Genomic DNA, 22,168 nt, shown 5'->3' with positions numbered 1-22,168 from the left:
TCTCCGTCACTTCAGATCAAAGTCTCCTCAATGGTACCCAACGGTACACGGGTCCCAGAAGCATCATGGGAGGATCCTCTCGCACGCCTAGACTAGGCGGGGCACGGGGGCTTACCTCATCCAAACACCCCATGTCTTGCCACTGTTTTTAGGCCTCTTGACTGGACGGCACCAGGTGTTCGAAGGAGAATAAGCATGGATGCACCCAACTGCCTCCCCGAAGCACGATGGTCGCGGCTCCTCCCTGGCCTTAGTTCTCCCGAAGGAATTTGAAGCAGCAGCATCCCTGCAGGAAGCAATTAGGGGTACGTCGGTCCGCCCCTCTAAGGCCTATCTGGCGTACTTCCTTCAATTTGCATATCTCTCTGGAAGGATCTTTTGCATACGGTATTATAATCAACACTATTTTCGCACCTCTCAAGAATGTGATGTGCGCCCGTTATTCTCCCGCCGTGTTTTCTTCTAGAGGGATCTCTTATAGTCAATATTGTAACCAATGCAATGGTCAAGACTTTCAAGAATGCGCCACACGCTTATTATTCTCAGATCGGTTATCCTCGGATTCTCATATTGGTCTCTCCATCTGAGCCTCACAAGTACTACAAAATTGTCTCAAGGCGTTCCCTGAGTTCTCGGGGAAATACGTTGCTTGAGTTGGGACTGGGCATCGCGCCTTAGTCGGGGCAACCCATCAGCTCTGGCAGCAGAGTCGCTACCCGCACTACGCCACCTCTCTAGGGCCTCTGGAGTCTGGTCCGCTCATGCAGGAAAAAATGTGCATAACATGACAACTCTCCATAGCCTACATGCAGATTCTTACGGTTCACTCTCTGAGTGACTAACAAGAACGCGCATAACAGGACTATTTCTCAGGGCCTACGTGCAGATGTCTTATGGTTGTTTCTGCCAAAAGCCAACAAGCAAGAGCACACAGGACATACATTCATTGGAGCCCACAAATGGAATCCCACTGTTATCTCCTTGAAGAACCAAATTGGGCGGGAACGGAAGATGATCTCTATATGATGAGTCTTAAGATTGCCTCCCCAAGGGGCCAATAAGGACGAGCATTCCGAGCATCCTCCTCTAAGGACTATCCGAGGAACTTTACGGTCACCTTCAAGAGGGATCTGCAAGTACGTCGAGGTCAGTACAACGGTGGTGGCACCCCTGGTGAGCAGCGGAGTTGGCTTGGGGCCCGGGGGCTTACCCAGAGAAGCCGCACCATCCCCAAACATACATCTTGCACACAGCAAAGCCGAAGGCAGGGATCTTCCGCCACAAGGGCTAAGTGCTCACCCTTAGCGGACCTTCACTGACTTAAGGATTGACGATTATGCGTCTCCGCTTCCCCTAAGCATGTGGCCTAAGGATTCCGAGGTAATCCCCATGAGCCATTCAACTTACATAAGGAAGACCTTTAGCGGGTAGCAGCTCGCACAACCAATGGCTAGCTCTCAAAGGCGCAGCCTTAGGGACAAATCAAGGCAAGAAACCTCCTTGGGGATGGATAAAGGACTCAGTGTTACCCGGGCATAGAGGTCCTGAAACTGCAATCGCTCATAAGATAAAACTTAAAAGACAGCTACAACAGACACGGTACCTCGAGGAGCTTATTGCATTCCCCTTTTCGGTGATCATAACTACGATAGTCGGAGTAGAAGCCATGCTACATCAGATCAGATGGCATAATTGCACGGCACCAGAGGTTACTCCACACATACACAGAGAAGTGCCCGCCCCCAAGGTAGCGGAATCGGAGGATGTTGCCTTGCGAGAGCCCGCTGTCCTGGACGAATCTGTCTGAGCCGACGGCAAAGGACATCCCTCCGGAAGACGAAACCTCGAGGCCCACGCCCCAATGGCATCCCCCCTTGGCATGGGATAAGGTGGCCGGTAGGGGCAGGATGTCAACCGAGCCAAGAACCGAATGCTCGGGAAGCGATAGTCTCTCCCTCCAGCTTGGGAGACCAAGGATGGAGACAAAGTCAATGCAAGGCGGAGGGTCATCGTCTTCCATCTTCACTGCACCTTGCGGAGGAAGAGAAGGTGGAGGTGGGTTGACCTTCTAGGCACCCCCTCTATTGTTGCGGCTCCATGGGGGTGGCCTCGCAGCCGTTTCGCCACATGAGCTTCACTACTCACTCTCATCCCGGAGGATGATGCCTCACCGGCAAAGTCCCCGCGGTCGCCGCGACCGCCTCGACCCCTGCCTCGACCTCTGCTTCTCCCGCTTCCGGGAGGGCGACCAAGCGGCCTTCTGGGCGCAGGACTTACCCCCTCCGGCACGGCCGGACCCTTGTTCTTCTCCAATGCGAAGAGTCTCTTTGGCGCCATCTGGTGGGAGCAAAGGAAGAGGAAGAATACTAAGGAGTAAACTGAGCAGCGGGCCACTCCATCCCTGTACTAACCCAGAACATAGGAATAACAAAGGGTATATTTAGAACTGGGATGTGCATTTCATCGCAAAACGAGGGAAATTTTCGCGCCTTATTGCAACTAAACCTAAGAGGGATCGAGCTTCTCTCTCAATTGCAATTAGGGTTAGGCAATGTGAGTTATGAATTTTGACATGAACTCTTTTGTATCTTATTGATTTTGGGAGTTGATTTCATTTGACAAGTTATATTGAATTTATAACTCAAATAATAAAAGATAAACCATATAGAATATGAAATATGAATTCATAATTCAAATACATTTCATAATTCAAATAAATTTGAATTTCAAATTGAAATAGGAAGATACAAATAATTCATAAATAGATAATACAATTATAAATGAGATCATAAGGAAATTTGAGTTTTATTGATTTTGATACACACATACAAGGTCTTTACAATATTCTTGATACAAGAATATAATGAGAAATAAGTAAATAAAATAAAAATAAGATTACAACAGTTAATCCTATACTAAATCCTAAACTAGTGTCTTGGAAAGAGTTGTCCTAGATCATCCAAACCTGCAAAAATAGAGGGAATAGCTATACAGGGGGTTAGTAAAACAATTCAGCACTATCCAGGGGTGAACCAAGTGTCAATGACACTTGTGTTTGTCCAAAACTTGGACAGTAACAGGATAGGATCACCAGCAGACCTAACCTGGGCAGACCACAGGGGCTCAAGTTTCACCAAAGAAGCTCACAGCTCATGGGTTGCTGTGCAAGCAACAGCAAGGCAAGGCACGGCCTAGTCACCAAGCATGACAGGCTTGTGTGGCATGGCCAGAGAAGAAGTACCAGGAGTATAAGGGCCTCTTTGTTTGGGCTTTTAGCTGCTTTCCACAGAAAAAAAACAGGGCAAACGAAACAAACGGGTTAGCTGTGTGGTAGGCTTTTCCAAAAGCAGGTCACCTTGCCACACAGAAGAAAAAGCATGGGTAAGAGGTGCTTCCCGAGCTTTTTTCTGAACTTCCGAAGCGTCCACTTTTTTTTGCCCCGTTCGTTTCTAAAAATTACCATAGAAGTGCCACCAGCCTATCCCACCGCGTGCCTTATTTTTTTACCCTGTCTATCTCACGAACCGATCGGTTCTGTGAAGAACACAGATCGCGTTGGCGCGTGCCGCCGCCCACCCTGCAGCTCCGCCGAACCCAACGACCGGAGAAGGGCCAGCTCGGCCGGAAGAGATCGGGCCGTCACCGGAATTCGTCCCGCCGCCCTTCCTCTCCCGTCTCCCGCCGCCAGTCGCCCGCCGCCCCACCTCCCCCTTCTCCCGCCGCCCTTCCTCTCCCGGGGCTGAAGAACTTCTCCCCGCCAACGAACTCCTCCCGCCGCCCTTCCTCTCCCAGCGGACGAACTCCTCCCGCCACCCTTCCTCTCCAGGCCGACAAAATCCTCCCGCCGAAGAGCTCCTCCCGGCCGCTGCCCTTTCCCCTCCCGCTGGTAAGAGTTTCTTCACCTGTCTCTGCCCTTTGCTTGATGACGAATACTGCAAGTTCTTGCTGTGATTTGGTACACGGTGTGGTTTTTTGATTTAATTGGTGCTAATTTTGATTAGAATTTGCATCTTGCTGTGATGGTTGATGAGTTAAACAAATAGATGTGTCATGTAATATGTGCACTATTTATTTTGTATTTGCAATTCTAGAACCTATGGACCATTTTGTGCATTATTTATTTGGTATTTGGAATATCTTGTAGACTATTGTGATCATTATATAACTTATGAACCATCATGTGTCTATTCTATTTGGAATATCTTGTAGACTATCTATAAGTGTTGTTATTGATATTTGTTATATACTATTATAGTATGTATGAGTATTTGACTTGTCTAGTTTGAATTTTGTAGATGGATGGAGATGATAATGTACATGATGAAGAAATTGAAAGGATAATGCATCTTCTTGGAGTGGCGCGTGACTTGGCTGCTTTGGGATACTACGGTAATCTCTATTTTGAAAAATACTTGAATAAGGCAGCTAGGAGGATTCCACAACAAACTGGACTTGAATGGGTGCATGAACAACTTGATGATAGAAAAAGATGCTATAAAATGTTTAGGATGTATCCAGATATGTTTGAACAACTGCACAACCTGCTAGTTGCTAGCTATGGGTTAGAGTTAACAAGAGATATGGAATCAGTTGAATGTTTGGGTATGTTTCTATGGATGGTTGGAGGACCACAATCATTTCACCAAGTTGAGAACCATTTCAGTCGGTCTCTTGAAACAATTCATAGAAAGTTCAAGATGGTACTGAATTGTTTGTACAACTTGGGTAAAGATAACATAAAACCAGTGGATCCAAATTTCGCAGATGTGCATCCAAGAATTCAAGATCCTCGCTTTTGGCCTCATTTCAAAGGTGCCATTGGTGCCATAGATGGCTCGCATATTCCAGTTGAAGTTCCTAAGGAAGAAGAAATTAACCACACCGGAAGACATGGTTACACATCACAAAATCTTCTTGCGATATGTGACTTTGATCTCAGATTCACGTTTGTAGTAGCCGGATGGCCTGGTTCGGCACATGATACATGCATACTGAACCACAGCATTGTCGAGTATCCACAACAGTTTCCAACCCCTCCCGATGGTAATATTCTATCTTATTATATATATGAGTTACATATGCATTGTCATATTCATGTCTCATATATTTATTTTGTGTGCGCAGGTACATACTATCTTGTAGATTCTGGTTATCCAAATAGAAAGGGGTTCCTAGCTCCTTACAAAAACAACACGTATCATTTACCAGACTTTCGTCGAGAAGGGCTACCAACAAAGAAGGAAGAAATTTTCAACTATGCGCACGCTCAGATTCGAAATGCTATTGAGCGTAATTTTGGTATCTTGAAAAATAAGTGGCGCATGTTGAAGGGTATCCCTTCTTACGGTTTAGTTACGCAGAAGAAAATTATCCTAGCTTGCATCGCGCTTCACAATTTCATTAGAGACTCTCACTTACGTGACAAGCAGTTTGATCGTTGCGACTCAGATGAGAATTACATCCCTAAGGTGCAAAGGCAATCAATAACGGCGCCAGGTGATAGTGCTCCGGGTGGACAACACACAAGCAGCATGAAATCGACACGTGATGACATCGCCAACGCATTGTTCAATGCTAGAGCAATCTGAAACTATTTATGCTAGCTAGGAAAATAATATTGATACGTACTTTGGTTAAATTTATATTTGTAATGGACATGTATGTTAGCTAGTACGTAGCGCTTGCTCTTGCATACAGGATACACCTAGGTATGCATCTTGTTCGTTTCCCAAATGTTTTTTGGGTGTCTCCGAGAAACTACGTTCACGAATGAATTTCATGGATCTATATATTTTATATTATACGTTCAGCTATAACATAGGTTCTCACGAGTCTCAGACTATTTTGGATAATGCCCAGATCACAGCTTAACAGCCAGCTAATGTTGCCAAAGGCTAGAACTCAAAACAACAGCTTCTCCTATACAGCAGCTTCGCTTGCACAGCAGCACAGCCAGCCACAGCTAGCCCAAACAAAGAGGCCCTAAATAGGGCAGAAACCCTAGAAATAATGCACAGTCAACCAGATAAGCATTCACCAAGTAACCAGTGAGGAAAAGAGTAGAGTTCATCCCGTTCTTGCTCAAGAACAACAACAACCATCACAGAAACCAACCAACCATCCAAAACCACCAACCAATTAACCAGAAATCATGGTGACTAAGGAGGAGATCAACTAGAAGCTAGGAGTTGAAGGGCTATGATCATAAAACCATCCAGAAGCACTGCATCAACAAAATATTTCTTTCTAGGAGCTGGAACAAGGTATACCAAGTTCCTGGAGAGGATACAGTGGATCCAATCCATCATTTATGCATGACACGGGTCATGGGTTGAGTAGATGCTCAAGGGTGATCATCACTTGGTATTTACCAAGGATCACTGGCAGTAAGAGGGAGCTACTAGAGGCTAGAACCATCTAGATACAATTTATGTGCATATAAAACTAGAACACATGCACAGATGTGCACACAAGCAAGCACACATGCACAGATAACACCAGTAGATGGTTTACCACTAATAGCAGCTACCAAGAAACCACCCAGTGATAGCCTATGCATTAAACCATCAGTAAACCCTAGAATTTCTTCATAGGCAAGCATAATGACTTTCATATGAACTATGATTCCCTATTATGCAAGCAAATATGAGTAGCCAACAAGATCTAGCCAACTGTGTGAGCAACCAGTCAGTAGCAGTGCTACTGAGGTGACAACAAACACAAATCCATCCAATTGAACCAAAGCTATAAGTCATCACTATCCAGTAATGGATTCAGACTTTATCATTTCCAAATTGATCATGGAAATATCAAATCATGCACAGAAAGGCATTTAATCAACACTGCATAAGCAGTTCATCAATAATTAATCCATCTAGGCATGCATACATAACAAATCCATGCATTAAATATATAGTAGCATGACTATGAGGCAACAACAGCATGCACTGTTGCATCATAGCTACTGGATTAAGTCCAGTGAGCTATGGACAGCATCACCAGCACATACACACACTTGTGCATTAGCCAGAGCAAGAATTAACCATAGTAGAAGTAGATAATTCGTTCATTTAGCCAAGAAGTAAACTAGTAACCAGCCACTAGCATTTAATTCATCAAATGGATAATTAGATCAAGCCAAGCAAAGTAGAGCATCAGAGACAAGCAATGATCTAAGAATTGGATCAACTGAAGCCTACACAGGGCATGGGTGAGCATCACTGACACCACAAGTGTCAGTAGTACAAACCTAGGTCAATCACAAGTCCAATAAGCCTATGAATTAACCAATAAGCCTATGAGCAAGTCAATGAGCATAGGAACAAGCCAGTAGGCAGATGAAGATGAGACAGTAAGCAATTGCACATCATAGAGTCATGCACACAGAGATTGAGCACAACACAGTGAGCCAATAGGCATAGGCATAGCATCAACAAGCTTAGGAGTAGAGCATGGCATGAACAACAAGAACAAAAACACAAGCAGTAGCATGGCAAGCATGGCAGCACATCAAGCTTAGCAGCACCATACGCTGGATAGCAGCAGGCATAGATCGAGTAGAGGTAGAAGGAGCAGAAGAGGTAGCCAGAGGAGGTAGAGGAAGCAGAAGGGGTTACCTGGTAAGGACGGGCGGCAAAATGGAGGCACGGTGGCACAGGCCAGCCACGGCGGCGCCAAACCGCAGCCAAGCCCGTGCCAGGCCACACACCTCACCAGGGAAGGCGGCGAGCACCCAGGAGTGGCGAGGAAGGGCAGATCAACGGAGATCACCACGGATCCATCGGCGTCTGCGAGCATCGCACACGCGCACGAGCGGTCGAGGACGAGATCGACGAATCTACGCGGACAAATAGATGCACCGTCACACGCTGAGTCGTTCGAGCACCACAACGTGCCCTGGTTCGGCCGGAGCATGGCGGCGACGAGGTCGCCACGCGAATCGCCTAAGGCGATTAGGGTTTCGAGATAGAGAGGGTCGAGTGAGTGAGTGAGGTAGGCCGAACTGATTCGGTTCCACCGAACCGTTTTGGACAGACCTTAATGGGCTGTCCAAATGGGCCAAATAAGTGGGCTGGCCCAATTGGGCTAGGGGTATTTTTGTCTTTTCAATTTTGAAATAACCCTTGAATTTAACCAAATTTTAAATAATAAAATATACCTCTAAAAATCCAATAAAAATTGGATTGGTGAATGAAAAATTATTCTTAACAAAAATAAAATAAGAAATAGAATTAAGAAAACAAATTCAAATTTTGGAATTTTTGAATTTAAATTTAAACTTGGAATTTTAAATTTGTAATTTTCCTTGGATTTAAAAATCAAGGAAAAATTTCAAATGAGTTCAAATATTTGTTTTCAAATTGACAAGGGATTAATTTGTCAATGCCTACGGGTTGTGGACTAGGGTTTAGTTAGAAGTAGAGGGCAAGTAGAGCTCGAAGATTTCAGCCGAAAAGTACTCGACGATATGAAAACAAGGGTTTGTGAGACAATGAATCGATGCTTTCTTTGTCCCTCGACTCCCCCTTATATAGGAGGTGGAGACGAGGGATTCGTGATGTGCAAGTTACAGAGTCCGGGAAGGTTTCTAACTCCTCCCGTAATATTACAAGTGTTCTCTCCTAATACAACTCTAGCTTTCATTAACTAGCAAGTTGGGCTTCCGAATTCTTCTTATCCTTCGGGTCGTGGGCCTTCAGTAAACCCCGGGTACCATCTTTGGCAGGCCCATTGGGGATGCCTATGTCACAAATATTTTCAAAATAAATTCTATTATTCCAAGTCATTTCTTTTAAAAGAAAAATATTTTCCAAGTGGAAAATATTCTATTATTCCTGTTTCTTTTATTCCTCAAATAAGAAGAAAACTCTATTATTTCAAATTCTTTATTTGAGGTAAATATTTTTCAAAAGGAAAATTCTATTACTCTTAAATCCTTTTCTTTGGAAAAGAAAACAATACTAAGGACTTAATAGTAATTATAAATTACCGCCAAAGGCACCGATAGTAAACTAAACCCTAAAATCTTAATAATCATGTCGGGGTAAGGGATTCAACATAAAATACATCCATGCATGCATTATTTGGATTTTATAACATTCTCCTTACCGGACAATGATGCTTCTTTACAGAACCCGAGGTCCAGGTTCCATCCACTACATTGAACTGTACTATCTCGCAGTCACCAGGCAAGTTCACCCTTGCTCATGTCACCTTGATTATTTTATATCAATTTACTCGCAAAAGTACTATACTTATCATTCCTGCATTGAAAAGCAAATGTTACTTTTCCAATTATGAATATGACTATGTGGTGGGCAATGGAACCATGGTATGTGTTGATATGATGGAGGTTCCATTCCAAGGGTTCTATTAATCTAGGACTAATCACCAATGCCATCTGGTGATTCTAGCACCGTACAATTCGCGTTAACCATAATATCTATAATGGCTCTGGGGAACTTAGCTGTATCTTTTCTCTCTTGCATATCAACGGACTTGATAGGGCCTGGCTTGGTGTTGGAGATAACACTGCAGTAGGTTGGGAAATCCTTTAAAATCCCCATCCATGTGGATGAGAGGCTCTACCGTCTATGAAGGATTGTCCGTAGTACACGGGGGTAAAGCAGTATGATCGGAAGATGACTACCGGGGGTGTATGGATGGACAAAAGGGTGGGTATGCAGGGTCGTGGAGAAGGCAGTGATTGGCTTGGATCTTACACCTGGCCCCACACCAAGGAAGTGTGGACGAGAAACGCGTCTCGGTAAGGTATCAAGGATAAGTTCTCTTATGGGAAAAGTAACGCACCTCTGTAGAGTGTATCAAATTTGTGGCTGTCACTCCCTATTTCGGGAAGGGAACTACGAACGCGGCAGGAAAGGAACTCCGTGAAGTTCTGTTCAACCTGTGAAGACTGGCGGGCATAGTTTTCTGAATAAAATCAAACTTTTGAGGAAATGTTTTCGAAACATGCATTGACCTGAGATTTTCTGATCAATGGTCGTAGCTAGTGTATCAAATATATTTTTAATTTTGAGCTTGCTGAGTACCTCTGTACTCACTTTCTTTCGACACCCTTGCTAGACTGTGAAAATGAAGTGGAGGCCATTAACGGAGCACCGGAAGGCGACTACGAGCTGGTCTATGAAGAACCTGATCTATCCGGAGGAGTGGAAGGCGTGGACTATGGAATAGTCTACGGGCCTGACAAGAATGAGGCAGAGGAGTAGTGTCATACCCTAGTGTCATAGAGCCGAGCAGCGCAGAACTTACCTAAATAAGTTGCTGAGCTCAATTTACTATTTATGCTGGTTTGTAATGAAATTAAGTAGTATCTTAGGGTGTTCTCATCAGACTTGTGAGCATACCAACTTGTTAAGTCTGTGATTGTAATATAATCTCGAGTGTTATGACCTGCAATTTTTCGGTTGTACCACTCTGAGGGATGTGATATTTGTGAAGAAGTCCTTTCATGAAGATCATATCAGCGACTTGTATACTACAACATGGAGTGGTATGTTGGGTCACCGCAATCCCTTCTTATACGTGGCCCGGTCCGTGATGGTTGTTGGATCAACGGCTTCTGATCAACATCGTTTGGTGTGCACGGCTCAGATACAAAAGGGCTTAGGTCAAGGCGCCCGCGTGGCACAATCACCTCAGCAATAGGAGGACTGTTATTCCCTTCCAGGATAGCAAAGAGATGCAAGTATCGGAGGCAACATACACTCTTCCTCCTGGAGTACCCCTCTGCGTGCACCACTCGAGCGGGAGCTGGGCATGGTGTCTTATCTGGGATCAGTCCCCTCGAGCGTCAAGCCTGGGTGACTGAGCTCTGGTTTCGGGCCTGCCGTCACAACCACCTCACCAAGGTCTCTGACGCTGGATACCTCGAGCACCACACGCACGAGAACCAGTGAATGCAGACAGAGTGTTGTTGCCCGGAGTTACCTCCCCGAGGACTTTGACGCTGGATTTCTCAAGCATCGCGCACACGGGAACCAGGGAGCACATGCAGTGTGTCGTTACCCGGAATTACCTCCCCGAGGGATTATCTCCCCGAGGAAACGACTACCCCTGCAAGACGCCTCTCTTTCTCGACTAGGGACCGTCCCTCCACGAGAATGCAGTTTCCCAACAAGATAAGTTTCCCTCGCCTCTCAATCTCGCAAATTCTTTGCGTGGTTCTTATGCGCTTGATGGTGCTGCCGTGGAAGTTGGCAATCTCGTTGGGGAACCCCAAGAGGAAGGTGTGATGAGCATAGCAGCAAGTTTTCCCTCATTAAGAAAACAAGGTTTAATCGACCAGTAGGAGAAAGGCGTGACTTGTGAAGGTGTTGCTGATGAGATTCGTAGCATAGAAAACAAAAAATTTCCTACCGCGAGAACGCAATCCAAGCCAAGATGCAATCTAGAAGACGGTAGCAACGAGGGGATGAACGAGACTAACCCTTGAAGATTTCTAAAACCTACGAGATTAGATCTCGTTGTTGCAGAAGATGATCACTTGCCGCTTTCAAAAGCGCGTAGAAGATCTTGACGGTGCCACAATCGGGCAGCACCTCCGTACTCGGTCACACGTTCGGTGTTGATGACGACGTCCTTCTCCCCGTTCCAGCGGGCAGCGGAAGTAGTAGATCCTCCTCGGAATCCCGGCATCACGACGGCGTGGTGGCGGTGGTGATGGAGAACTCCGGCAGGGCTTCGCCTAAGCGTATGCGGGAGTTGTACGTGGAGGAGAGGTAGCTAGGGTTTGGGGAGAGGGGGCTTGGGCACCGGCTCTCAAAGGGGTGCGGCCAAGGTGGAGGCAAGAGTGGCCAGCCACCCTCCCCTTGTCCCTCTTTTTATAGGTGGAACCCCCAAGAGTTAGACTCCAATTCTTCGAATAAGACCCCAACTCAAGGACTTGCCATAAGGTGGGAAACCTACCCAAGGGGGGAATCCCACTCAAGGTGGGACTCCCACCCCTTCCTTGGGGGGGTGGCCGGCCACCATGGGGTGGAGTCCACCTGGGACTCCTCCTCCTTAGGCTGGCCGGCCAAGCCATGTGGAGTCTCTCTGGGACTCCACTTTCCATGGTGATTTCTTTCGGAATTTTCTAGAACCTTCTAGAACTTTCCATAAATGCACCGGATCATTTCCAAACTTGGAAAGTGACTTCCTATACATGAATCTTATTCTCCGGACCATTCCGGAACTCCTCGTGATGTCCTGGATCCCATCCGAGACTCCGAACAAAACTTCGAACTCCATTCCATATTCCATATCTACTTAAACGGCATGAAACCTTAAGTGTGTCACCCTACGGTTCGCGAACTATGTAGACATGGTTGAGACTTCTCTCTGACCAATAACCAATAGCGGGATCTGGAGATCCATAATGGCTCCCACATATTCAACGATGACTTAGTGATCGATTGAACCATTCACATACGATACCGATTCCCTTTGTCACGCGATATTTTACTTGTCCGAGGTTTGATCATCGGTATCTCTATACCTCGTTCAACCTCGTCTCCTGACAAGTACTCTTTACTCATACCGTGATATGTCATCTCTTATGAACCATTCATATGCTTGCAAGCTATTTTAGACGACATTCCACCGAGAGGGCCCAGAGTATATCTATCCGTCATCGGGATGGACAAATCCCACTGTTGATCCATATGCCTCAACTCATACTTTCCGGATACTTAATCCCACCTTTATAACCACCCATTTACGCAGTGGCGTTTGATGTAATCAAAGTACCCTTCCGGTATAAGTGATTTATATGATCTCATGGTCGAAAGGACTAGGTAACTATGTATCGAAAGCTTATAGCAAATAACTTAATGATGTGATCTTATGCTACGCTTAATTGGGTGTGTCCATTACATCATTCACATAATGACATAACCTTGTTATTAATAACATCCAATGTTCATGATCATGAAACTATGATCATCTATTAATCAACAATCTAGTTATACAAGAGGCTTACTGGGGACTCCTTGTTGTTCACATAACACACATGTATCAATGTTTCGGTTAATACAATTATAGCATGGTATGTAAACATTATCATAAACACAAAGATATATTATAATAACCATTTTATTATTGCCTCTTGGGCATATCTCCAACAGTCTCGCACTTGCACTAGAGTCAATAATCTAGTTTACATATGTAACGATATAACACCTTGGCCTTCCGGTGCTTTATCATGTTTTCCTCACGGGAGAAGTTTTAGTCAACGGATCTGACATGCTCAGAAACGTATGTATTTTGCAATTCATTTGCGTCTCAACGCATCACTCATTTTCCAAATGAGTCGGCATTAAATATGTTTGGTCTTCTGGTCTAAAATATGTCACTAATATTGTCACACACAATATAGTTTCAAAGTTCTGACACTATCGGAACTACACCAAGTTCTCAAAGAATCTCTTGACTTAACATCCTCAGTCATTGTCAAAACAATGACATACTCTGCCTTCATTTGTAGAATCCGTCACAATATTTAGAACTCTTCTAAATCTAGCATTGTGCTACCTTTTAAACAACACTTAACCTAATTGAGATTCTAATTTCATTTTTATATGTGATTAAACAAATATCGGTGCAACACCTTACAGCGATTTGTTTTTCATTACCCCATATAAAACTATATATGTATGCTTGGTTCTTCTAAAGCACACAGGGATATTCTTACTGTTTGTCCAATGATCATCACATGAATCATTCTGGTACATGCTTCTAACTTTTTAGAGCATAGGACATCTGATTTTGTACATATTATTCGTGATCTAAAATCACTCATGTGTTTTTACTCATCGAGTGTCAAATACACTCAAGTCTTGTTAAACCTTCGCATGAAAAGAACACCTTCTTAATATTTCTATATTGAACTACTTCAATATCCATTCTATGTACTTTGACTTAAACTTATTATGTGCTTCAATCTATCTTCATAGATCTTGACACTAAATATGTTTTACTCCATATCCTTTCATTAAAGTTAATTTCTCAATGAAACCTTTTAATCAAGTATATAATTACATCATTTATAACCAACTATATGTCATCTACATAAGTATTATAAATATGTCTCAGTGCTCCCACTTAATTTCTTGCAAATGCAAGCCTCTTCATCATCTCTGATGAAATCAAAAAACTCTTTGACTATTTCATCTGGTGAAGATTCCAACTCCGTGATACTCACTTCATCCAATTGAAGTTTGTATACCTATCTAGTATTCCACGGACTAGCAAAACTCTTGGTTGTATCTTGAACACACCTTTAATACGCACTTCTGATAAGTAATGTATTTTGCCATCCTACTAGCATATCTCATAAAAGAAATATGTAGTGATTACTAGAATAATCCACATAGACTATAAGCATTGCTACGGAAGATCTAATCTTATCGTAGTCAACTCTTTGAACTTTGTCGTAAACAACTTTTCGACAAGTCGAGCTTCTTCAAGGATATTTCATCCAAGTCCATCAATTTTATAGATCCATTTCCTTTCAAAAAGTATTCATCTATCGTGGATTTCATGGCGTATAGCCATTTTAACGGAGTCAGGGCCCATCATAAATTCTTTGTTTGTAGTTGGTTTATCATTGTTCAAAATCAATCCTTTGTCCACAAATCATTTATTTGATCACAAAGTAAACCATACCTACAAGGTTCAATATGTACTTCGATCTCCATGGCTAAAACACTTTGTAGTCATGGGAGCCATGATCGCCGTGGCCGCTTCTGGAACCATTTCTGATGCTGCGCTACTCTGATCATTTTGCTCAGGTTCATAAACCTTATCAAGTTCTATTGTCCTCCCACTCATATACTTCGCTAGAAAACAATTTCTTGGAAATAAGAAAGTAGCATTAACAAACACTTTTGTTTTTTACTTCATAGTGGAAAGAATTTCCAATCAATTCTTTGGGATAACCAACAAAGACATTCATCCGGTTTTGGTTGTAAACTATTAGACCAAAATTTAAAGAAAGGACTATTAGGGTTTATACCCATGCCATAACTCGTATGGTGTCATTTCAACGGATCATGATGATGCTCTATTTAGTGTAAAAGTGGTAGTCACTAAAGCATAATCCACAAAAATATAATGGCATCATTTTATTTTTATCTCATCATTAACCCAACAAGGTTTGGATACATTTCTCGGATACTATATCATCACTATGATACTCCAAGAAATGTGAGTTGTAGAACAATTTCATAACTCTTTTAGATGTTCGCTAAAACTCGTAATTCAATTATTTTCCCAATGATTCAATCATAGATATTTGACTTTTCTATTACGATGATTTCCACTTCATGCTGAAATTTATTTGAATCCATTCAAATGTTTCAAACTTCTTCCTTATCGAATATATCCACATATATATACTCAATTCATTGTTGAAAGTTTTCATGAAGTAGAAGAATCTCCCGCACGCAACTATGCCCAGTGAACCACATATATCATCATGTATGTTTTCACTAAGTTAGTTGCCCGTTCAACTCTTGGCCTATGAACAGTATTTTAGTCATTCTCTTTTGAAAAGATTTGCAAGCGCCAAATGATTCAAAAATCAAATGACTCCAAAAATCCATTTGCATGGAGTTCCTTCATGCGTTCCTTTCTAACATGACCTAAATGGCGGTTCCACAAATAAGTGGAATTCAAATCATTTGCCTTATGGCATTTTAGCGTCAATGTTATGTATGTGTGTTTCACCATTAAGATTTATAATAACTTATCCATCGTACATGGAGTAATGTCATAATTTGAACAACTCATTGTTTTCATTTGACCAGAGAAAAATAACAATTATTAAGTTCTTTATTATAAATTCTAAAGGCTAGATAGAATGCCAACGACGAACATAATAACACTTTATTTTTGTTCCAGACGTGCATTCCTATCATATTCCTTGTCAGTCACTTAGGCCATTGTATTCTTGTATTGCGTCGTTTTGTATGACACTTCATACCAACCAATATGGTACTAATACCCAAGAATTTCATTGTGTGACCTAACTAGGAATACAACCATAACATGTATATCATTTATATACACCTGAGCTAGACTTTCTAGTCTTTTTTTTTTCTTTCTGCCAAAATATCTTTTGTAATTTCTCTTTTAGCTTTCCTCAATATTTAGAAAACACTTCATCTTTAATAACTTCTAGGTTTGTTGGTCAAATACCAATAACCTTGAGGTTCTTACTTTGAAGTTGATCATCATATGACAAGTGTTCCGGATTTCTCTATTAGTAACCTTTTAATATGATGAACAATTTCACTCATAATTTTATCCATCATATCATGACGACTTTTCGAGACCATGTCTGTACATGCTAGGCTCGTAAAGTTTAACCTCAGTATCCGTATGTGCAAATCTGGCTTGCACTCGTTGTATGCACACGTAGAATCTATAACACCCGATCATCACGTGATGCTTCGAAACGACGAGTCATAGCAACGGTGCATACTAAGGACGATCACTTCATGGATATGCGAATATCGTTAGTGCCCCAATAGTTGGAGGATTGGGACGCCTTGCGTCTTCAACCTTCGTACATTCCCATAAAACTTATGAGTTTATGTAGTCTCACCAAATTATATTCTATCATCTTGCAATAAGGTCTTAGATATCACATATATCTCATACCTTGATTATTTCTTAAAACTAAATTTTCAGCTCCTTACTTTTCAAATAAATTTGAACTTCAAGTTTCACGGAGACAAGATGACTTTAGGTACTAATTGAAACCATAGCTTTTTGAATCAACAATGTGAGGTTTACTAAAAGTTTGCAATTAGGACTTAATCATTTCTTGATTCTTTAACAATACGGTACCAGTCCGTAAAGTTTCTTGTCAGATTTTAACAGTATTTCTACCTCAATTACAAGACTAGCGTATGGTAGAAAAACAGTTGCCAATACTACAAAATTAATTCAAAATACTACTTAGACTATGTTTATGATAATTAGTTCATGTTTTAATCTAATTACTAATGAACTCCCACTTAATACAACATCCCTCATAGTTGTTAAGTGGTACACGATCCACATCCACTACACCAAAACCGATCATCACGTGAGATGATGTAGCTTCGATGGTGAACATCAACATGTTGATCATATCATCCATATGACTCGTGTTCAACCTTTCGGTTTCGTTGTCCCGAGGCCATGTCTGTACATGCTAGGCTCGTCAAGCAAACCCAAGTATTCCGCGTGTGCAACATGGCTTACACCCGTTGTATGTAATCGTTGAGTCTATCACATCCGATCATCACGAGATGCTTTGAAACGACGAACTATATCAACGGTGCATACGAGGGGAGAACACTTTATTATCTTGATATTAATGTGAGGGATCATCTTATAGTGCTACCGTCGCGTTCTAAGCAAAATAAGATGCAAAAGGATTAACATCACATGCAATTCATATGTGATATGATATGGCCCTTTAGTCTTTGCGCCTTCGATCTTCATCTCCAAAGCACGGACATGATCTCCATCATCAACGGGCATGATCTCCATCATCGTCGGCGTAGCGTCAAGGTCCATGGCGCCGTCCTCATGGTTGTTCACCTCATGTAGCAACTATTACAACTACTTTGAAATACTACTCAACATGAAATTTAAAGACAACCATAAGGCTCCTGCCGGTTGCCACAATACAATAATGATCATCTCATACATATTCATCATCACATCATAGCCATATCACATCACCAAACCCTGCAAAAACAAGTTAGACGTCTCTAATTTGGTTTGCATACTTTACGTGGTTTAGGGTTTTCGAGTAAGATCCAATCTACCTACGAACATGAACCACAACGGTGATACTAGTGTTGTCAATAGAAAGAGTAAATTGAATCTTCACTATGGTGGGAGAGACAAACACCCGCAAAGCCACTTATGCAATACAAGTTGCATGTCGAACGTGGAGCAAGTCTCATGAACGTGGTCATGTAAAGTTAGCCCGAGCCGCTTCATCCCACCATGCCGCGAGATGCAAAGTACACGAACTAAAGACAGCAAAGCATCAACGCCCACAAAAACATTGTGTTCTACTCGTGTAACCAATCTATGCATAGACACGGCTCTGATACCACTGATGGGATTCGTAGCATAGAAAACAAAAAATTTCCTACCGCGAGAACGCAATCCAAGCCAAGATGCAATCTAGAAGACGGTAGCAACGAGGGGATGAACGAGACTAACCCTTGAAGATTTCCAAAGCCTACGAGATTAGATCTCATTGTTGCAGAAGATGATCACTTGCCGCTTTCAAAATTGCGTAGAAGATCTTGACGGTGCCACAATCGGGCAGCACCTCCGTACTCGGTCACACGTTCGGTGTTGATGACGACGTCCTTCTCCCTGTTCCAGCGGGCAGCGGAAGTAGTAGATCCTCCTCGGAATCCCGGCATCACGACGGCTTGGTGGCGGTGGTGATGGAGAACTCCGGCAGGGCTTCGCCTAAGCGTATGAGGGAGTTGTATGTGGAGGAGAGGTAGCTAGGGTTTGGGGAGAGGGGGCTTGGGCGCCGGCCCTCAAAGGGGTGCGGCCAAGGTGGAGGAAAGAGTGGCCGGCCACCCTCCCCTTGTCCCTCTTTTTATAGGTGGAACCCCCAAGAGTTAGACTCCAATTCTTCGAATAAGACCCCAACTCAAGAACTTGCCATAAGGTGGAAAACCTACCCAAGGGGGGGGGGGAATCCCACTCAAGGTGGGACTCCCACCCCTTCCTTGGGGGGTGGCCGGCCACCATGGGGTGGAGTCCACCTGGGACTCCTCCTCCTTAGGCTGGCCGGCCAAGCCATGTGGAGTCCCTCTGGGACTCCACTTTCCATGGTGATTTCTTCCGAACTTTTCTAGAACCTTCTAGAACTTTCCATAAATGCACCGGATCATTTCCAAACTTTGAAAGTGACTTCCTATACATGAATCTTATTCTCCGGACCATTCCGGAACTCCTCGTGATGTCCTGTATCCCATCCGAGACTCCGAACAAAACTTCGAACTCCATTCCATATTCCATATCTACTTAAACGACATCAAACCTTAAGTGTGTCACCCTACGGTTCGCGAACTATGTAGACATGGTTGAGACCTCTCTCTGACCAATAACCAATAGCGGGATCTGGAGATCCATAATGGCTCCCACATATTCAACGATGACTTAGTGATCGATTGAACCATTCACATACGATACCGATTTCCTTTGTCACGCGATATTTTACTTGTCCGAGGTTTGATCATCAGTATCTCTATACCTCGTTCAACCTCGTCTCCTGACAAGTACTCTTTACTCGTACCGTGATATGTCATCTCTTATGAACCATTCATATGCTTGCAAGCTATTTTAGACGACATTCCACCGAGAGGGCCCAGAGTATATCTATCCGTCATCGGGATGGATAAATCCCACTGTTGATCCATATGCCTCAACTCATACTTTCTGGATACTTAATCCCACCTTTATAACCACCCATTTACGTAGTGGCGTTTGATGTAATCAAAGTACCCTTTCGGTATAAGTGATTTATATGATCTCACGGTCGAAAGGACTAGGTAACTATGTATCGAAAGCTTATAGCAAATAACTTAATGACGTGATCTTATGCTACGCTTAATTGGGTGTGTCCATTACATCATTCACATAATGACATAACCTTGTTATTAATAACATCCAATGTTCATGATCATGAAACTATGATCATCTATTAATCAACAAGCTAGTTATACAAGAGGCTTACTAGGGACTCCTTGTTGTTCACATAACACACATGTATCAATGTTTCGGTTAATACAATTATAGCATGGTATGTAAACATTATCATAAACACGAAGATATATTATAATAACCATTTTATTATTGCCTCTTGGGCATATCTCCAACAGTTGCTAGCTAACTATTGGCATGGCACATTACCGACGTTAGCAACAACGTGGAACCTGCACACAACACAAACAAAATAGTTTTCCCCAACTTACAGTGAGGTTTTCAATCTCACCGGTTTTGCTAAACACAAAGGATTAAACGTATCGAGTGGAAAGTGATGTTTGCAGTAATTAAAGAGAATAGTGCTTGCAAAAAGTAAACAGAACATGATTGCAGTAGATGAATTTATCAGTGTAAAGGAAAGGACCAGGGTACATAGTTCACTAGAGGTGTCTCTCCATGAAGACTAATAACATGTTGGGTGAACAAATTACTGCTGGGTAATTGACAAAATAAAGACCATACATGACAAGATGATTACTATGAGATTCGTTTGGGCATTACAAAATAATACATAGACCGTAATCCAACTGCGTCTATGACTAATAATCTACCTTCTGGTTATCATCCGAACCCCTTCCAGTATTAAGTTGCAAGCAACAGATTATCGCATTAAGCAATGTGTGTAAAGTAAACAATAGAATTACCCTTGGATAAAACATTGTTGTTTTCTTCCTAGTAGCAGCAATACATCTAGAATCTTAGAAGTTATTGTCACTCTTCCAAAAAACTAGAGGCATGAACCTACTATCGAGCATAAATACTCCCTCTTGGAGTCACAAGCATTTACTTGGCCAGAGTATCTACTAGCAACAGAGAGCATGCAAGATCACAAATAACATATGACAAGTATATATAATCGATCACAACATAGTATTCAATATTCATCGGATCCCATCAAACACAACATGTAGAATTACATAAGGATGACCTTGATCATGTTAGGCAGCTCACAAGATCTAAACATGAGGCACAAATTGGAGAAGACAACCATGTATCTACTGCTATGGACCCATAGTCAAGGGATAAACTACTCACGCATCACTTCGGAGGCGGGCATGGTGATGTCGGTGCCTCCGGTGATGATGGTACCTGGAAGTGCTTCAGAACCCTCCTGAGCTAGGGTCTGCAATGGCAGCCGCGACAGAACTTTTCGTGGATGGAGGCTCGGGTGTTTAGGTTTTTCCCGAGATCATGAATAAATAGGCAGAAGGGCGAGGTCGGTGGAGGCCAGGGTGGCCCACAGCACCCCTTGGCGCGGGCCCAGGCCTAGCTGCACCAAGGCATGGTCTGGCCGCCCTGTGCCTCTTCTTCGTTCCCCCTCTAAACTCTTTCTTCGTTACGGTAAAATATTGACTTCGGCTTTTGTTTCGTCCAATTCCGAGAATATTTCCTGTACAACTTTTCTAAAATACAATACAACAAAAAATAGGGAACGGGCACTATGGCATGTTGTTAATAGGTTAGTGCTGGAAAATGTATAAAAGTGCAATGAAGTGTAAGAAAAAATATATAAATTGGTGTAAAATAAGCATGGAGCATGATACGTCTCCAACGTATATATAATTTCTGATGTTCCATGCTTGTTTTATGACAATACCTACATGTTTTGTTCACACTTTATGATGATTTTATGCGTTTTCCGGAACTAACCTATTGACGAGATGCCGAAGTGCCAGTTCCTGTTTTCTGCTGTTTTTGGTTTCAGAAATCCTAGTAAGGAAATATTCTCGGAATTGGACGAAATCAACGCCTAGAACCTTATAATTCCACGAAGCATCTAGAACACCCGAGAGGGGCCAGGGGAGGGCCACAGGGCCACCACAAAGGGTGGCGGCGCGGCCCAAAGGGGGGGCGCGCCCCCCTATTGTGTGGAGCCACCGCAGCCCTTCCGACTCCGACTCTTAGCCTATAAGAAGCCCCTGACCTAAATCTTCGATACGAATAAGCCACGGTACGAGAAACCTTCCAGAGCCGCCGCCATCGCGAAGCCAAGATCTGGGGGACAGAAGTCTCTGTTCCGGCACCCTGCCGGGACGGGGAAGTGCCCCCGGAAGGCATCTCCATCGACACCACCGCCATCTTCATCACCGCTGCTGTCTCCCATGAGGAGGGAGTAGTTCTCCCTCGAGGCTAAGGGCTGTACCGGTAGCTATGTGGTTAATCTCTCTCCTATGTACTTCAATACAATGATCTCATGAGCTGCCTTACATGATTGAGATTCATATGAGTTTTATATCACTATTCATCTATGTGCTACTCTAGTGATGTTATTAAAGTACTCTATTCCTCCTCCATGATGTAATGGTGACAGTGTGTGCATCATGTAGTACTTGGCGTAGTTTATGATTGTGATCTCTTGTAGATTATG

The 22,168-nt window shown here is 43.0% G+C and overlaps 1 protein-coding gene across 1 annotated transcript; it reads left to right on the top strand.

Moving 5' to 3' along the window:
- Positions 1 to 4,295: 4,295 nt before the first annotated feature.
- LOC139832927 (uncharacterized) lies at positions 4,296 to 10,232 on the top strand. Its single transcript, XM_071822941.1, has 3 exons — positions 4,296 to 5,043; positions 5,125 to 5,496; positions 10,087 to 10,232. The coding sequence occupies exons 1-3, from the start codon at positions 4,296 to 4,298 to the stop codon at positions 10,230 to 10,232; spliced, it is 1,266 nt and encodes a 421-aa protein (XP_071679042.1).
- Positions 10,233 to 22,168: the final 11,936 nt, after the last annotated feature.

The sequence above is a fragment of the Lolium perenne genome, chromosome 1, assembly GCF_019359855.2.
Source record: "Lolium perenne isolate Kyuss_39 chromosome 1, Kyuss_2.0, whole genome shotgun sequence".
NCBI classification, from domain to species: Eukaryota; Viridiplantae; Streptophyta; class Magnoliopsida; order Poales; family Poaceae; genus Lolium; species Lolium perenne.
Note: the sequence above shows the minus strand (reverse complement) of the source record. Positions and strands in the feature narration are given on the sequence as shown.

Excerpts from the sequence above, each read along its gene's own strand:
- LOC139832927 (XM_071822941.1), top strand. The coding sequence starts at position 4,296 with ATGGATGGAGATGATAATGTACATGATGAAGAAATTGAAAGGATAATG. Across the intron at positions 5,044-5,124 it reads GTTTCCAACCCCTCCCGATG|GTACATACTATCTTGTAGAT; the intron begins GTAATATTCTAT and ends TTGTGTGCGCAG. Across the intron at positions 5,497-10,086 it reads GCAATCAATAACGGCGCCAG|ACTGTGAAAATGAAGTGGAG; the intron begins GTGATAGTGCTC and ends CACCCTTGCTAG.